The sequence below is a fragment of the Saccopteryx bilineata genome, chromosome 1, assembly GCF_036850765.1.
Source record: "Saccopteryx bilineata isolate mSacBil1 chromosome 1, mSacBil1_pri_phased_curated, whole genome shotgun sequence".
Taxonomy (NCBI): domain Eukaryota; kingdom Metazoa; phylum Chordata; class Mammalia; order Chiroptera; family Emballonuridae; genus Saccopteryx; species Saccopteryx bilineata.
Window position 1 is genome coordinate 33,799,123 of NC_089490.1, and position 19,568 is coordinate 33,818,690.

General features: G+C 42.4%; 2 protein-coding genes across 8 annotated transcripts in view; one reads left to right on the top strand and one right to left on the bottom strand.

The window, feature by feature from the left end:
- The window catches only part of DST (dystonin), a 508,664-nt gene extending 491,453 nt beyond the window's left edge, over positions 1-17,211 (bottom strand). For all 4 annotated transcript variants that reach the window (XM_066252929.1, XM_066252970.1, XM_066252888.1 and 1 more), the window contains exons 1-2: positions 16,823-17,211; positions 16,208-16,242 (exon numbers count right to left, since the gene is read on the bottom strand). In XM_066252929.1, coding sequence (XP_066109026.1) covers positions 16,208-16,242; positions 16,823-17,003 — 216 coding nt within the window. In that variant the 5' untranslated portion in view covers positions 17,004-17,211. The remainder of the gene's footprint in view (positions 1-16,207; positions 16,243-16,822) is intronic.
- BEND6 (BEN domain containing 6) overlaps positions 16,902-19,568 on the top strand; it is a 61,794-nt gene continuing 59,127 nt past the window's right edge. The window contains exon 1 of one of the 4 annotated variants that reach the window (XM_066252998.1): positions 16,902-17,004. The gene's annotated coding sequence lies outside the window, so the exon portion shown is untranslated. Of the gene's footprint in view, positions 17,005-17,551; positions 17,884-19,568 lie in introns of those variants that run through there. The other 3 variants (XM_066253012.1, XM_066253007.1, XM_066252994.1) reach the window with 3 other exon arrangements.

Consider the following 19,568-nt stretch of genomic DNA (forward strand, 5'->3'; position numbering starts at 1 on the left):
TCTCATCCCTTCAACAAGCAATGTTTGCATTTGAAAACAAGCTGGAACTCTTCATCACTGACATTGAAACAGGTCGTTTACTACACTTTGAAAAGCTGGGAGAGTTTAAAGATGCATGCACAGCAAGTGACCCTGCTCAACATCTTGATCTCCAGCAGCTAGCGGGCTTCACATCTAATCTCCTGCAGTCATTCAAAGCGTGCTTTGGTGAATTTTGTGAGCGCACTCGTCTTTTTAAGTTCATCACCCATCCACATGAGTGTTCAATGGACAGCGCCAACCTGAATTACATCCCCGGTGGCTCCGTCAGAGATTTTGAGCTACAAGCTGCTGACCTGAAGGCCTCAGATATGTGGGTGAATAAGTTCAAGTCACTGAATGAAGATTTGGAAAGACTTGCATGACAGCAAACAGAGTTGGCAAGCAAACACAAGTGGGGAGAAATAAAAAAACTTCAACCCGCAGACCTGTTGATTGTCAAAACTTGGAACGCGCTTCCCGTCACATACCACACACTGCAGCATGTGAGTATTGCTGTACTGACAATGTTTGACTCTACGTATGCATGTGAGCAGTCTTTCTCACATCTAAAGAACATTAATTAAGACCAACCTACGATCACATTTAACGAATGGAAGTCTCAACGCCTGCATGAAGCTTAACCTCACCACGTATCAACCAGACTACAAAGCCATCAGCAAAACCATGCAGCACCAGAAGTCGCATTAATGGTAAGAAGTACTTCATTCATCATTGGTTAGCAACAGCATAACAACTTTATTAAAAAGAATTCAGAGACTTATTGTACTTTAAAAGTGTTGGTCTTACATAAAATGCACACATTTACTTGTATTTAGTGTTAAACATATTGTATGGCTCTCACGGAATTACATTTTAAGATATGTGGCGTTCATGGCTCTCTCAGCCAAAAAAGGTTCCCGACCGCTGGCCTAAAACAATGTGTTAGCAGAGGTACTGGAAGAGTTCAGAGCCTAGACAAGAGGCCTCATGCATTTCCACTGTTGCTGCTTTTGGAACCAGAATTTAACCACATGTGAACCGCCCTGGGTTGGCTTGCTGGGAGAGGAGAGACAAAGCAGAGGAAAACTGAGTCAGTCAGAAGCTGACCAACGACATATAAGAGCGGTCCAGCTGTGGTGAGCCAGGCCTGACTCAGACCAGGACAACTGTCCATCTGGGCACTGCCCAATCTTCCAATCCCCAGAACTGTGAACTTAATAATTGATGTTTTAAGTGGTTTCTCACAAAGCGGAAGCTAATTGATACACTAAAAAAGGAGCAGATATGACTGTTAGATAACACATGAGCCAAATGTCTGGGTTTCAGGGATAAGTATCTTAGGCACAGGAACAGAAATGCAGTCAATGAGCTGGACTTGGATTTGGAAATTGTCAAAGACATTGTAGCACAGGAATTAACTGCATGGGCAAAGTGAGACTAAAAGTGAAGCTTCTCTATATAGTTGATTAAGGGTTTATACTGAGTGGAAAGGTAAGTGAAGTGAAGTCAGAAAGTGCAGACAGGCTGAAACGTAGGGAAGATTTAGAACTGGAGGTTCTGATAAGGTAAAGAAGAAACTCACTAAGCGTTGATAAGGAGGTGTAGACAGGCAGGTGTGTGGTCAAAGAGAGCTATTTTAAAATTCAAGATTTGGGAGTTAGAGCCGTTCTAAGATATATGCATGGGTTGGATGGACGAAGGGATGTATAATTCCTTCATCTACTCTGTGTTTACTTTGCTTTTTTATCCCCTTGTTTCTTTTTTTTTTTTTCTTTTCTCTCTCTCTCTCTTTTTTTTTTTTTTTTTTGTATTTTTCTGAAGTTAGAAGCAGGGAGGCAGTCAGACTCCCACATGCACCCGAGGGAACCACCCAGCATGCCCACCAGGGGGCGATGCTCTGCCCATCTGGCACATTACTGTTCGGCAGGAGCCATTCTAGCACCTGAGGTGGAGGCTATAGAGCCATCCTCAGCGCCTGGGGCCAACTTTGCTCCAATGGAGCCTTGGCTGCGGGAGGGGAAGAGAGAGAAAGGAGAGGGGTAAGGGTGGAGAAGCAGATGGGCGCTTCTCCTGTGTGCCCTGGCCAGGAATCGAACCCAGGACTTCCATACACCAGGCCGATGCTCTACCACTGAGCCAATTGGCCAGAGCCTATCCCCTTGTTTCTTAAAGTTAAAAGTTTATTAGAGTTTAGAGCTTTCTTCTTTTGTAATATAAGGAGTTAAAGCTATGTGTTTTCCTCTGCTTAGGCTACATCATACAATTTTGAAATGGTGTGTTTTCCTCATTATTCAGTTCAAGACTTTTTCCAATTCCTCCTATGGTTTCATTTTGATGCATGAATTATTTAGGAGCATGTTATTTAATTTCCAAGTGGTTGAGATTTTCCTAAAGCTATTATTGTTATTGACTCCTAATTTAATTGTTATAATCAAGAATATACTCTAGCCAGGCGTCCCCAAACTACGGTCCGCGGGCCGCATGCAGCCCCCTAAGGTCATTTATCCGGCCCCCGCTGCACTTCTGGAAGGGGCACCTCTTTCATTGGTGGTCAGTGAGAGGAGCACTGTATGTGGTGGCCCTCCAGCAGTCTGAGGGACAGTGAACTGGCCCCCTGTGTAAAAAGTTTGGGGACCCCTGCTAGGCCCTGGCCTGGTAGCTCAGTTGGTTAGAGCACTGTCCTGATACACCAAGGTTATGAGTTTGATCCCCAGTCAGGGCACATACAAGAAACAACCAATGAATGCATAAATAAGTGGAACAAACCGATGTTTCTCTCTCTCTCCTTTCCTCTCTCTCTAAAAATAATGAATAATTATTATTTTTTTTTTCAAGAAACAGAGAGAGAGTCAAGAGAGGGATAGACAGGGACAGACAGACAGGAACAGAGAGATGAGAAGCATCAATCATTAGTTTTTCGTTGCACATTGCAACACCTTAATTGTTCATCGATTGCTCTCTCATATGTGCCTTGACCACGGGCCTTCAGCAGACCAAGTAACCCCCTGCTCGAGCCAGTGACTTTGGGTCCAAGCTGGTGAGCTTTTGCTCAAACCAGATGAGCCCACACTCAAGCTGGCAACCATAGGGTCTCAAACCTGGGTCCTCGGCATCCCAGTCCGACGCTCTATCCACCGTGCCACCACCTGGTCAGGCACTAATGAATAATTTAAACAAAGAATATACCCTATATGAATTCAAGCCTCTTAAATTTAAATTTATTGTGGCTTGTTTTATGACCCAGAATTTAGTCTGTCTTTGTGAATACGTTATGTAATTAAAATGTTCTAGTAATATCAGTTAGGTCAAGATAGTTGAAGATAAGTTGATTAATATCATCTGTATCTCTACTGTTTTCTGTGTTGGTGTTCTGTCAATTGCTGAGAGGATGTTAAAATCATCAACTATAATTACAGAATTGTCTATTTCTCTTTTTCATTTTGACACTGTTTAAATTTTTCATTTTGAGGTTCTGTTATTTGGTACATACATGTTTGTGATTATCTTCCTGAACAATTAGCTCTTTTAGCATGATAGAAATCACTCTTTATCTCTGATAATACTATTTACCTTGATTTTTTTTTTTTTTGGTATTTTTCTGAAGCTGGAAACGGGGAGAGACAGTCAGACAGACTCCCGCATGCGCCCGACCGGGATCCACCCGGCACGCCCACCAGGGGCGACGCTCTGCCCACCAGGGGGCGATGCTCTGCCCCTCCGGAGCATCGCTCTGCAGCGACCAGAGCCACTCTAGCGCCTGGGGCAGAGGCCAAGGAGCCATCCCCAGCGCCCGGGCCATCTTTGCTCCAATGGAGCCTTGGCTGCGGGAGGGGAAGAGAGAGAGAGAGGAAGGAGGGAAGGGGGGTGGATAAGCAAATGGGCGCTTCTCCTATGTGCCCTGGCCAGGAATCGAACCCGGGTCCCCCGCATGCCAGGCCGACGCTTTACCGCTGAGCCAACCGGCCAGGGCCTATTTACCTTGATATTTATTTTATCTGATTTGAATATAGCCATGTCAATCTTCTTATGCTTATTGTTTGCATCATTCATGTCTTTCCATCCACTCACTTTCAATCTAACTGCATCTTTAAGTGCATCACTTGTAAATCATACAAGTCATGCTTTTCATTCATTCTGATCATCTCTGTCCCTTAACTGAAGTATTTAGTCAGCCTATTAATATTTAATGTAGCATAAATATAAACAAAAGTAAAAATAAAACTGGAATTTAAGAGGATAATGCTTCCTTTTTAAATTTTTATGGATTGATTGATTTTTAGAAAGAGAGAAAGGGTGGTAGTGGGGAGAGAGAGAGAAAAACATCAACTTGATATTCCACTTATTTATACATTCATTGGTTGACTCTTATATGTGCCCTGAACAGGGACCAAACCCACAACCTTGGCAAATTGAGACAACATTCTTAACCAACTGAGCTACCCAGCCAGGGCCAAGAGGATAATGCTTTCAATTGGCTAATAAGCTACATATGTATTATGCAGGATTAATAGTCTGCAGCATGTTAGTTGCTTAATAAAATCCTTTAAAAACAAAACCATCAATCAATAACTAATCAAATCCCCACATAAAATTCCTGACTGCTAATAAAAAGAATTTTACCCACAGTATAATAGTTTCATCTAATAATATAAAAAAACTTTTGGAATATAGGATGTCTACACATGTCTTAGTTTAAAACACATTTAAGACTTTGACAGTAATGTTGTAACAGCAATTCTAGCATCCTTCCCTACAAAGTTATTAACTACAAGAAAATGATTGGGTAGGCATAAAGGTTAAAATCATAGTCTTTAAATACCAATTATAGGAATATATTCGACTATTCTCATCATTGACTCTTTGACTTGTCTGAATGTTACTTTCAAGTGCAATATAGTCTTATTACTTTGTAATTACATACTAGAAAAAAATTTCTGAAGAAAAACCTTTATAAACAGTAAATTAAACTTTTTTCTGATGTTCTATCAATTATTTAAAATTCACTGACACTTTAGCCTGACCTGTGGTGGCACAGTGGATGGATCATCAACCCAGAATGCTGAGATCAACAGGCTTGCCTGGTCAAGGCACATACAAGAAATAACTACTATAAGTTGATGCTTTCTGCTCCTCTCCCCACCTTTCTCTCCTCTCTCCCTCTCCTCTCTTTAAAATCAATAAATAAAATCGTTTTTAAAAACACACTGATATTTTATAGCTATAATGTTGATTCTAATACCTTCTTCTAGCTTTTCACACTTACTCAAATTCTTTCACCAAAGGATAACCTTACTCATCTACCATCTCTATTAATCCAGGCAAAATCTTGAAACATGCTTGTTGGGATGAGCAACCTGGGCTCCTGACCTCCATAATGAGAAAAAAGGTTTGGGGTAATAGCTCCTTTAAAGAAGATTAAAAACATAGACAGAAAAACTGTTTGCTCAGCCTCGATCAGCCAAATGCCAGAAACTTACAAGGGCCTGAGAAAGAAAATATTTGTTGCTTTTTTCCCTGGATGCCATTTTGATTGTATAATTGTAACAAAGCATATGTGTGTGTGTGTGGGTGTGTGTATACACATCACTATATATATTTATATATATATATACACATCACTATATATTTATATATATACATCACTAATATATATACATGTATAGCATGTACAATATACATAATATTGTATAGTATTTTGTATGTAGTATATGGTATAGTATATTATGTATATGTATATTATGCAAATGAGATGCAAAATCAACTTTTATTTCATTGGTGAAAATGCACTGTACAAAAGGCTGAAAGTACTGGGTATCTACACGGTCCCTGATCCCCTAATTTTTGTGAGCAGTCTATAATGTAACTACTGATATGGTTAAATTTAGGTCTACCATCTTTGTTTTCAGTCCATCCCTCTGCATTTTGTTCCTTTGTTTACTTTTTCCTTCCTTCTTTGGATCATTTGTATATCTTTCAGAATTTAATTTGGGTTTATCTATTATTTTGTATTGGTTGCTTTTGGAGTTAAAATATGCCTCCTTAACTTTTCATTGTACTTATAGCTAATATACCACTTCATATAAAATGTAGACATCTTGCAATCACATAGGGAGTTAATTTATTCCCCTGTATTTCTCTATACTATAGTTTCTATATATATTTATATTACATATATAGAATATATTATATGTTCTATATATATTTATATTATAGAATATGTATATTATAAACCCCACAAGACAATGTTATAACTTGTGCTTTAACAAATTATACGTATTTTTTTAATTAAGAGGAATAAAATAGTACTCTCTATTTACCTTGATATTTGGCATTTCTGATGCTCTTTATTCAAATTCACCACAGCATTTCTCAGGACTACTTGAACAAAGATTCCCAAAGCACACCATTTGGCCCTCAGCAGGCATGAACACATAAAGAACACATTACAATTGCCCCTGATCTTTTCTCTTAAGATCATGATAGTTAAAGCAATGCCTCTTGATACCAATGTGATTGTAAACAAAACACGAGTTCAGATATTGGAAGTGGGTGACAATATTAGTTAGATAAATTGGTTATAAGATAATTCAGAATATATTTATACTTACATTGATTTTTCAGATTATAAGTAAAATAAAAAAAATATTAAAATTTTTGTTCAAAACTCATATCAAGGTATGAAAATCTCTACAATAATGAATAAAAATTTTGGGAAATATTTTCAAGTTATTTTTCAAAGTGTCTGAATCTGTATATTTTTAAAGCAAACACAAGAGGTTAACTAAGGCATAACTGTGTGTCTGAAATAAAAAATGAAAAGCATCCATCTCTTTTCCTTTAGTAAGTGAGAGATATAGTAATATTTAGAAAGTTACAGAACCCATGAGAATTGAGAATTAAGCTAACTTGTGGAAAATATCAAATATTCATTCATTCAGGGAACATTTACTAAGCTTCACTCTGTGATCATGAAGAGCAGGCTAAGAAAGTTTCCTCGAGATGACCTATGAACCAGGTTTTAAAGGAAAAGCAGGAGTTAGTCTTTTGGGCCCAAGTATTTTGTTGTTGTTGTTGTTGTTAGGGGTGGGTGGGCAAAGAGAGGAAAGGAAAAAAGAGGCTTTTTCAGTTGGAACTACCATGGACAAAAACAATAATCCTAGAAGGTCACGGTCCATTTGGAGAATTACAAGTGCAGACAAATGGTTAACCCAGAACTATCCCAAGGACATACACGGATCCCTCTGATGTTCTGTTAAGAAGGTTGACCTAAATGAACTCGAAGGAAGTGGGACAGCACTGTGGGGTTTTAGGTAGGAGAGGTATATGGTTCACCCCACCCTTTCTTCCTTGCCTACTTCTACGGCAACTGCTTGGAAAAATAAAGGCTCATATCCCAAGCTTCCCTTGGTGTGAGAGATAGCCTTGTGACATAGTTTTGACCTGTCACACGTAAGGAGAGATCTAACTGACAAGGCTTCTAGCAAAGACTTTGACTTTGCGATGCACATCCTCCCTGAGCTGGCTCTGCTCCTCCCCCTTCTTCCTGGCTTGAATTTGGACATGATGTCTGGAGCTGTGCCAGCCATCCTGCAACCAGGAGGGAAAGGCCAGGATTATCCCAAATCCGCTAGCAATGACGCATACAGCGGCTCAAGCAGAGCCAGCAGCATCTCTAGACGTCTTTCTATAAGAGGACATAAATTCCTGCTTATTAATAATTTGATGTTGAGATTACTTGAATCCGGATGCTTGCATGAGTGGTAAAAGTTTTAATAATTAATTTACATTTGAGAATGATCCTTATAAAATTTGTGTGTATGGACTGGGGATGGGGAAACAAGGAGATTTCTCTGAAGTTTTACTATAGGGCCTGAGCCAAGATAACCACAATGGGGACAGTGAGGAAGGAAGCCCCAGAGATATCTTAAAGAGGAGCCAGATAGGGCAGGATGGGTGAGGAAGCTGTCTGTAAAGTCAGTCATATTTCTAGTGTAAGCAACTGTAAGGGATAGAGGAGGTGGTACAGTTCTCTAAACCAAAGGTAGATATGGTGACGGCCTTATGAGCTCAGCATTTCGTTTGAGGTACCCATGGTACAGCATGTGAAAATGAGAAGAAAGCAACTGACTCTCTGATCTGAGGTCAAGATAAAGTCTGCACTTGAGATACAGATTCAGAGTAACCATTATATGGGGGTAACTTAAAACAGTAAATATGATGTGATTGCATAAGAAAAGTTTGAACAGGGTGAGCAAAAATGAAACTCAAAAAATCTATTAAGACAAAAAACAGGTAAGTGGTTGCCTAAGGTTGGGGGTGAGGATGGGAGGGAAGTGGGGAATGGCTGATAACAAGTACGGGGTTGCTTTGGGCAGGTAATGAAAATGTCTTAAAATTAATTGTGTGGTGGTGGCCCAAGCTTGTGATCACTCTAAAAACCACTGCCTCTAATACTTTAAACGGATGAACTGCATAGTATGTGAATTATCTCAATCAAACTGTTTAAAAAATTAAGCCCAGCCTGACCAGGCAGTAGCGCAGTGGAAAGAGCATTGGCCTGGGATGCAGAAGGACCCAGGTTCGAGACCCCGAGGTCACCAGCTTGAGCGCGGGCTCATCTGGTTTGAGCAAAAAGCTCACCAGCTTGGACCTAAGGTCACTGGTTCGAACAAGGGGTTACTCGGTATGCTAAAGGCCCATGGATGGTCAAGGCACATATGAAAAAGCAATCAACGAAAAACTAATGATTGATGCTTCTCATATCTCTGTTCCTGTCTGTCTGTCCCTGTCTATCTCTCTCTCTGACTCTCTGTCTCTGTAAAAAAAAAAAAAAAAAAAGAAAAAGAAATGGGTTTTCTTTTCCTTGGTGGAAATGTCTGTTGTTGATACTGTTTCAAACCAGGTCCCCCCCCTCCAAAAAAAAAAATTAAGCCCAAAGCAGTATCTTGGGAATATCAACATATAAGTAGGAAGAAGATCTAATGTAGGAACAGAGGGAGCTATGGCAGAAAAGGAAGGGGATAATCAAGTATTGTCAACAACCTGGAAGAAAGAATTTCAAGAAGCAACTGGTAGCCAATAGTGTCAAATATAACAGTGGTCCCCAACCTTTTTTGGGCCACGGACCGGTTTAATGTCAGAAAACATTTTCACAGACCGGCCTTAAGGGTGGGACGGATAAATGTATCACGTGACCGAGACAAGCCTCAAGAGTGAGTCTTAGATGGATGTAACAGAGGGAATCTGGTCATTTTTTAAAAATAAAATATCGTTCAGACTTAAATATAAATAAAACAGAAATAATGTAAGTTACTTATTCTTTCTCTGCAAACCAGTACCAAATGGCCCACGGACCGGTACCAGTCCACTGCCGGGGGTTGGGGACCACTGAAATATAAGATAGGTCAATCATGGTAAAGACTGAAATACAACATGTGGCAAAAATAGGTTTACACTTGTGAGTATGTGAAATACAGAGTTTATTCTTATATTATTACTTATCAATTACTGTATTACTTTCCATCTGAACAAAAGTAAATCGACTTTTGCCCCACCCTGTATTTGATTTAGCGATTTAGAAATCACTGGTGAGTTTAAGAGACTTTAAGTGGCAGCAGCAGAAGTCAGTTTACATCTACTAAGTTGAGGAATGGATGAGAGGTGAGGAATAGGTGAACTTTACCAGGAAACTTCTTTTACCAAGAAAAAAGCTGATGATATAAACTAGTTTGTATTGTTGTTTTCAAAAGGAAGCATGTATGATGTTTATATGTAAGGAAAATAGAAGATAAAAAGAGGAGGGAAGGACTAATGGAACAACATCCCCCAAGAGATGAAAAAAAGAAATTCACAACATAAACACAAAATATTAGCACAGAGGACAGGTGAATTTTTCGTTGGACTGAGAGGGAAATTTAAGATGCCACTTCACTTTTAGGGACAAGAATTTAAGGTGCCGTTACTGAATGGCACCAATATTCTCTGTGAGTAAAGAAACAAAGGTCACTGGCTGAGGGTGAAGAAGTGGGCTCAAGCACTTTTTTATTGTAGTTGGAACCTACACATATTTCTAGCTCTCTATTCCTTTATGCAATACCAAGAACCCTTCCTTCCAATCACATTGGTGTATTCTGAGTTCAAAAAATAGACAGGCCATCCTAAATTTTTGCCTATTTTCACGCCATTCTGCTGGCCTGGGGGGTTGCTGTCATTCTTTTTCTGTCTAGCTAGAATTACCCAAGCTCATGTTCAGCATAAACATTACCTTCTCTTGGAAGCCTTCTCCAATCACCCCAGCTAGAACCATTTCATCAGAACAATTCTAACCATTCTTATCCAATATAATTTGTTACTTGGTACTTATGCTAATTATATTTGTATCTTTGCCTGCCTTGAGCTCCTAGGAGGCAGGAATCATGTTTTACCTAATACCCTTTTAGCAGGATGCTTTGCACATAGGTGAAACTTGGCCTGATACATCTGGAAGGCTCTTCAGAGATCATCTTCATGTTACCAGTAAGAACACCAAATATAAGTCTCAGAGACACTAAGAGACTTGACCAAGATCACACAGTGAACAGCAGAGCTGAAACAAAAATCAGGATTTTTGAACTCTATTCCTGTCATCCTCACATTAAACCAATACTTGTCATTGTTAGCCTGGTTATATTTTGTAATTCAAATCTCTGAGTTATTATTGAACCTTAAGGTTAGACAGAGTCAAACCTGATGGGAAAGCTTTTGTTTCAACTTTCATCTAGCCTGCATTAAATTACACTGGATGCATGAAAAAAAAAAAGTGGGTTTTTTTTACTTCTCCCCTCCTCCTTTATTTTTACTTTCTGCATTCTGTTTTGTTATCATGTAGCTAATGGGTAAATTATATGGTAGCAGTGACTGGAGTGATACACCTCTGTGAATAGGGTGAATTTTGTACAAATGTATTGGCTGTACTTGTACACCTCGGTCTCTGATACTCTCATCACATCTGTGACTCAGAGTTGGAAACCGCAGAACAGTTCAGTTACTGTAACAGAAGAAACCGGTAACTACGAAATTTCAGCCAGGAAATTGGGAGTGACCTAGAACTAATCATCAAGGGCATGGACTCTACCGCAGACCCTTTGTTGGCTCTGTATGTAACACTGAACCTTGTACATAATAAAAAAGGGAGTGTTTATTTGAAAAATAATTGTGTGAAGCTAAATGAACACTATATCATGAGTAGCGTTCAACTTAAGACTGATTTGAATCATGCAAATTAATTGACATATGAAATTTAACCACAGCCGATGAATTTATAGATAACCTCATCGTAAAGGATAACTAAGTGGTAAACTATCATTTTCAGAATCTATTAAATTGGGTAATTCTTAATGAAAGTTGCAAATTTAGTAAGAAGCTGTGAAATAGTTATTTTACTGACCATTCTTCCATGGCTGGGTACAGGGACACTCTGGGAATAGAACGAGGCCACGAGGGTTTGTGTGGACCATTGTTTCATCTCTGATAACTTGAATAATCACTTGGAAAAACCTAAAGGATTTGCCTATTCAGCTTTGTAAGAAATATCCACTAAAAATTCACTCAAGTTAGTGTCTCTCTTTTATTAAGAATTTCGGGCGCATTATTACTCTATGAGCTATGAGTGACACAGTTAAACACCAGGGGGCAGATAAAAAGTAGCCAGGGAGTTCTTGTCTTAGTCCTTATCTTGCTATGTGACTCTTCAGGAACTGCTTAACTTGAGTTAACTCTTTTGGTTCCTTTACCTGAAACGGGAAGTGAGGATATTTACTCAAATCCTGATAGACATAAAACATACTCTTCTCTCTTCTTTTTTCAAACAAGGCTTCCCTTATTCCACTGAGCTGATGAATAGGGATCATTTACCACTGCTCACTCTGGATATTCTCAAAGGGCATTACAATTGTCTTCAGTCTACTGAAGTACTCCCAAGACTCTTTCTTGTAACCTAATGGTACCTCAATTACCCATATCACTTTCTGAAATGTCCTTACAATCAGGATTGTCACTGCTCGATTTTCACCACAGAAATCTAGGGTGACTGTTAACCGCTGTATCAAGTTACAGCACAAAACATTATAAATCCTCAGAAAAAGTGCACTTCTTAGATATAGAATGAATATTTGGCTTCTAGACTGTGTCCTCCACCGGTGTGAAATCACTTTTCTTCATTAGCAATTTAGGACAAGCAGATAGATAGATAGATAGATAGATAGATAGATAGATGATAGATAGATAGAATGTACAAGTTCTCTACCTGCATATGCAAAACTCATATTTGTATTTATCTAATTGGGTTTTTCTACAGTCAGTGAATTGGGGTTATACTCTTCAGCCCTTGCTGGATGGATGAATAATTTCACATTCTCATATGCTAGTTATTAAAATTTAAAGGGTTATTAAAAAGCTAGTAAAGACAAGTTTACAAATAAGTGAAAATTAAAAGGGTTGGCAGTAGTTATGGTTCCAAAACATCAACATCTCTATTATTTCTTTCTAGCTTCAGGAGAAAGAAACTGGGTTGGAGAAATGTGTTTATTATATACTCAGTGACAAGAAAAAGCTGGCGCTCTTTAGATGAGCCATGTGGTTTTCTTTCCTGCTGTAGAACTTCCCCTAAGCAAAATGGGTCCAATGCCATGGTTTTCCTCATTGGAAAAGGATTTCTCTGTTTGGGAAGGAACATCTTGAAATTTCCTGTCCAATTGGGCTCCTTGCTGGGCATGTGGGTAGCAGAAGCAATATCCTCTGCCAAGTAAAGCAGCAAAGTGCTACCCGGACTTCTTCCATGTGTTCAAGGGCTTTCCCAATGCTCTTTCCCATTTCAAAATGAGTCAGCAGGTCCTACACTCCTTTTCTTCTTTTGAACACGATGGAAATGCTGAACATGAATCCTCTGCTTACTGAGATTGGAACGAGGAACACAAAGCACTGACATCTTCATGCAGTATGAGTATGACTTGTCAGAAAATAAAAACATTTGTTTTGATAATTATTCTGTAGCAGCTACTGCTAAAAAGCAACATGAATATCCATTCTGCCAATCAAATTAAGTTTTTAATATACTAGAATCTAAAAAATTCAGGGCTATTTCTCCTGGAGGCAATCTTACAAGAAATGACATTTTCATAGAAAGGGAGAAGGAAAACAAATTCCCTATGTTACCCTTAGGGGAAAATGTTTTTATTTGTGGTAAACAGAAAACAGTGAGGAAATATGACATTCTCATTCAACACAATCTTAGGATTTTCTCTTATAAAATAACATTCTTTAAGTAGTTTTTTGAAGAACTTAGTATAAAAAAGGAACACGGGTAACCCGTCAAAAAATTAAGCTAACTTTGCCTTTGATTTTCTGAGAAAAAAATTTTTTTAACCAAATCCATTTTGTTATCATTAGTGATTTACATTTTTAACACAAACTCCAGGTAATTTTTAAGAGCCTAGAAAGAATAAAGTAAGAGTTGAGATTCAGCAAATATTGAATTCTGAGCAAAGTCCTGAGAATTTGCTTTTTTTTTTTCTGCCCAACTCTGAGTTCTATTTGCCCAGTTATGGGAACTGGCACCCACTGAAGAATCTATCATTCATACTATTTATTAAGAACCAACTATTCCAGGCAGTGGGCTTATACCCCTAAACAAGAGAGATGTGGGCCCTGGCCAGTTGGCTCAGTGGTAGAGCATCGGCCTGGTGTGCAGAAGTCCAGGGTTCGATTCCCGGCCAGGGCACACAGGAGAAGCGCCCATCTGCTTCTCCACTCCTCCCCCTCTCTTTCCTCTCTGTCTCTCTTCCCCTCCCTCAGCTAGGCTCCATTGGAGCAAAGATGGCCCGGGCACTGGGGATGGCTCCTTGGCCTCTGCCCCAGGCACTAGAGTGGCTCTGGTTGCAACAGAGCAACGCCCCGGAGGGGCAGAGCATCGCCCCCTGGTGGGCGTGCTGGGTGGATCCCCGTTGGGCGCATGCGGGAGTCTGACTGTCCTCCCCGTTTCCAGCTTCAGAAAAATACAAAAAAAAAAAAAAAGAGAGAGAGATGTGGTCCATGCCCTCAAGGAGATCATAGTCTAGCAGATGAGGCAAATATGAAATACAAACAGGATGTCAAACTCTATCAGTATTCTCACAAAATGAGTTAAGGCATTGAACAACTGCTCCCAGCATTCCTAACCAAATGCAGGCTCGGGACAAATGCTTAACTGAGAGATAACTAAACAAGACATAGTTCTCTCTCATTTTTTTGTTTGTGCTTTAACTGAAACACCTGATGGCAAATAAAATAATCCATAACAGGATTATTATTCTGGTTCTATCATTTATGTACACAGAACTGCTCATCTCTTTTAAAAATCAAAATCGTAAATTTTGATGTCTGCAACCTGATCATTATTTTTGCCACATCTATGAGTTATTCCATTAAATTAATTAGATATTCTAAAAGTGCTGCTTCATATAGACACAGTTTATGTTGTTTCACATAAACTTGAATTAATTAATTTAATAAAGACTTTAAAATTTGGAAATAAATTTTCATTTTTACATTTTTAATCCAATTTTACAAAAGGTATTAATACCTACTGAGTACTGAATGCCTACTATGAACTAAGTGGAGTTTTTTTACATCATCACCTATAAACCCAAAATCTACTTCCCCCTTACAACCCTGTTAGTGCTAATTAGTCCTATTGTACAGATGGGGAAACTGAGGTGCTGATAAGTTAAGAGAGTTTCCCAACACCACATACCTAGTTAGTGTAAACTCAAGAATGAATCATCTGTTTATCTGACTGGTTAATTTATTCTCTTTAGTATCCTAAATTCAGCACAGAGTTCTCATTCTCCAGGGCTACATGCAGTAGAATTACACATTGTACAACATTAAAATGTTGTCATAAGGTCTTGGCCAGTTGGCTCAGTGGTAGAGCGTCGGCCTGGCATGCAGGAGTCCCAGGTTCGATTCCCGGCCAGGGCACACAAGAGAGGCACCCATCTGCTTCTCCACCCCTCCCCCTCTCCTTCCTCTCTGTCTCTCTCTTCCCCTCCCGCAGCCAAGGCTCTATTGGAGCAAAGTTGGCCAGGGCGCTGAGGATGGCTCTATGGCCTCTGCCTCAGGCACTAGAATGGCTCTGGTTGCAACAGAGCATCGCCCCCTGGCGGGCATGCCGGGTGGATCCCAGTCGGGCACATGCAGGAGTCTGTCTGACTGCCTCCCCATTTCTAACTTCAGAAAAATTCAAAAAAAAAAAATGCTGTCATAATAATGTAGGTATAGCTTTCAAGCAATCAGAGTTCAATAAAACACCTCAGGTACAATAAAACATTCGGTTAACTAGTGAAATGAAATGTGAAATAACTTCTCAGGTAAATGGCAAGTAAATGATGGGTGTCTAACTATGAAGTCTGCTAAGATGAGTAAACCACAAGCATTAATACCAGAAACCTTCAAGCCTCCAAAAAAGTGGTAAAAACATCTCACACTAAATGAGGTTGGCCTGGAAACTCATAAAGAAATGCTGGGTCAGGAAGAACTTATGTTTTTGTTTTGTTTTGTTCTGTTCTGTCTTCAGTGGAGCTGGTGCTACAGCAATCCCACCTAATCTCTGCGCAGGCCCACCTGCTCATGGAGGAATGCTCCGCATTTAGAGAATAGAGGCTAGCACCCACGACCAGATAAAGCCCAATCACGACCACCATCACTTTGCAAACATCATCAGATGACCCCAATAAAACATCCATCAAGAGCTTCATCAGTGAATAGTAATGTCAACTTAAAAGTCTAAAAGGAAATGCATATGGATCAAACTGCTCTGCACTAACTTCCTAAGAGCTCTTCTCTGCTGTTGGATATCCAAGTGAACAACCCCAGCTGACAGCACCCAGAAGGCTTCCACAGCCAAATTACAGACTGTAAACGAAGCTGAGATAGATCCCGAGGTTAAGTTTTCTAAGGTCTGTAGTGCACTTAGAGGCTGTCTTTCCGTCTCTGGTACAGTGGCTCCACTAACAAGAAATTTGCAGAAACTGTTGGCTGGGCTTTAGTTCGGTTGGGGGCAGCATGCTCGCCATGCAATGCCCTACTGGTTTCTTAACACGCATATGATTAATACTGGTACTCAGGAAAGAGAACTTCTTCTGACCTTGAGCGTGCGCGCTAAATAAATTACCTCTGAACGAAAGTGGTGAGATCTCATAACAGCATCTGGGGAGAAAAAAGAAAAACGAGACTGCATTTAACTCCCTGTTCTTCACTTGCCGAATAACAGATGATTTACTTTGAGGGTGAGGGGTCAGGAAAGCACATTCCAGACGCCTTGAATTCAGAGGGGACATCCTGTAGGGCGGGGGGTGGGAGGGTTGCTAGGCCATCGATCGGTCTCTAGGTGATTTCAACACAAGAAGTTTGAGGAAAAGTTCTGGGGAGTCGGGGAGCCCCGATCACTCCATGAAGAAAGTCAGCGATGATGGGTGAAGGGAGACTGCCGCAGCCCCGGACTCTGCTCGTTATCCTTCGGTGCTTGAGCAAACTGGCCCTAAGAATTTGCGTCCGTGCCTCTCCTCCTAGCTCTCAGCATCGCCCTGTTTATCCCAACCCGGGAGACTGGAGGAAGGGGGAGAGGGCAAAACGGGAGAGGGACGTTCAATCCAGAAGCGTACTCGGCTTGTGGAGCGGGCAATGGTGGAGACAGGGGCGCAGCGCAAAAGGGTGCGAGCCGCGCTTCACTCTAAATCGGCTTTGCTGTTCCTCCTAGCCTGAAGAAACCCGTCGCGGCGTGTCTTACCTCGGCTCCTTGAACGACCCGAAAAGACCGATTTCATCGGATGCCTCCCTTTCTGGAGCTTGCGATGCCAGCAGCAGAAGAAGACGATGGTGGCGATGGTGCCCAGCAGAAGCAACAAGAGGAAGAGGGCACATTGGATGCTGTAGGGTCTCAGCAAGACCAGGAAAGCCGCGGCGATCATGGTGCGGGCGAGGTGGGGGCAGCTCGGCGGCGGGGCTGGAGGGCGGCGGCACAAGCACCCGCGCGGGGCGCACGCCGAAGCGGCGGGCACGGGCGAGCGCGGATCAGCGCGTCATGCCCGGCGCACGCGGCCCCGCGCCCAGCCCAATGGCTGCGCACCCCGCGCCAGTCGCGCTAAGCGAGTGATCCAGGGCTGCGGGGAGCGCTTGCCATGACTCAGCAGACGGCGATGAGGCAGGGAGTTGGCGGCGGGGAGCCTCTCTCCTCCCTCCCCAGGCGCCCCCGCCCCCGTCCCTGCGCAGCCCCCGGGCGCAGCCCCGCCAGGGACGCGGCGGGCGGGGAGGGTAGCGCTGCCGCCGCGGCCACCTGGGCCCTGCGCATCGTCTTGCGGCCGCCCCGGGCCTCGGCATCCCGAAGACGGGCGCACGTGGGTCGGGGCGGGGATGCGGCGCCCCGGCGGCAGCCGCGGCAGCCCGTGGGGGGCGGGAATGGGGCGCCGCGGCGGGGGCTCGCCTGATGACATCACAGCCCGGCTGCGGCAGCGCGGGCGCGCGGACATGGCTGCGGCGGCGGCGGCGGCGGCGGCGGCGGCGGCCGCGGGCTGCGCTCGGGTGTGAGCGCCCAGCGCCCTCCTGCGGGGCCGCCCGCGAGTCCGCGCGGTCTGGGGTGCACCAGCCGGGTGCCTCTAGGCTCCCCAACGCTTGGGACTTTCACCTATCCAGCCTCCCTTGGGCGAATTACGGGGAGCCCGGCGTCAGAGGGCGCCAAGGCGCCGGGGGGAAAACCGTAAGGCGCTGAGGGAGCTTCCAGGCGGTGCTACCGCCAACCTCCCACCTCCCTGCGCCCCACCCCAAGGTCGGGGCTTTGGAAGATGCAGCCGGGTGAGCTATTGCTTGCGGGGGGTTCCTCGCACGCTGAAGCGTGAACACCGGGAAGGGCCGTCCCTGGGGATTGGGGTCCTCCAGGAACCGAGGCCCACCCGTCTCCAAGCCCTCTGACTGGGAGCGCTCCCCAGTACGCTGTGGTGTGCAGACGTAACTGTTTCACCCCCAAACTTGGTGCAGTTTCGCAGCCGAGAAATGGGCACTTAAGATCTGCTTGTATCCGTGCGTTTACCGTAAAATTTGACTCATTGAGTGCATTTGCAAAGGGAGGGGCTATTTCAGATTTAGGGAACTGGCAGATTAAGGAAGTTGGGATTGGCTGGTAGATATATGGAAAAGAAATTTTTAGGGAATGTGAGGAAATAATGATCTGTCACGCAAAATGCACACACTCCCTCTTCTCTCCCGGTTGCCCCCTCCCATTTCTTCATAACCAGCAGAAAGTGTATTGTAGTTGATGGCTGGGAGATTTTTCAGTGGTCGCTGGTGCAGTGCCAACGCAGAAGGTATGGCGGGTGCGCTGCAGTGCGCCTTTCTGTGGTCGGCCACTGCCACCTGGCCAGGAAGCCGCGGCTGCTGCCGCATTCTGCGGCATCTCGCTGCCTTGGCCTACCGGCCAGGTGTGGTACCGCGTTATGCTGCTCCCAAGGCAATGCTGTGTGGAGCAGTTCTTTGCATATTTTGTTTTATTTACTTGCATGAGGAAACTACAATTAGAATGGCAAGGTAACACATTACTGCCTTTGTGGAGTTTCTTTTAACTCTTCGGAGCTGACTGGAAAAAAAAATGGTGTCATTAAAAAGTAATTTGTAAAATTCTGAAAAGCAAAGAATCCATGACAATACTTAAGTTTTGTTACTTGCTTGAAATCTCAGTGTTGGTGTTTTGTAACGATACAAAATCAATTATCCATCTCTGCATAAAAGCTTAACCACTGGTGTTCTTAAAACATTTAAGGTATTACCAAGCGTAAGCATTAAAGGAAACTAAAAAAAGCTTTCCCTAAAGCAGTTCTTAAATGCCAAATTCATAAACATGGGGAACAATGGATTAAGTTTTCTTACTTACACATCGTTTCCTAAAACAAACTAAACATTCAAGTTGTTGAGATGCTGCATCTGATTCAGTTGTGGGTTGAAGATGGCAGGACCTTGCTTGCAGACACTGTATAAGGTGGGAATGTTGAATGTCAGTGTAGGCTGTACTATGAGTCAGAAGAGGTGTCATCGGTCCTCAGTAGTGGGGCTATCAGGTAGAACTGCATCATGAGCACTTTGCTTAATGGTTTTCTGATACTGCAGCCCTCTGCAGCAAGAGACTGCATTCCTATCCATGGTGCAGGGGTTTCTGAAGAGATTCCTGAGAGTCTGCCATGTGGGGCATATCAGGAAGGGAAGAATTCTTCACATCCATTCACAGTGGCCTAGTGGAAGAATTTAGAACTGAATTAACCAACTGCAAACATTGGGAGAAATAACTAAGAATTGAGGACAGTCATCTTTACTTTATACTTCTCATTAACTAGAATTTGTGAGTGAGCTGAAATGGCTAAATATCCTTGAAACATGTCTAAGACCAGGAATACAGCCTAGTAAACAGTTTGCCCCAAACTCTGCACTCTTAACAACAAAAAGCAACTAAATAGCAATTATAGCTTTGTGAGCTATTACTTTAGCACATT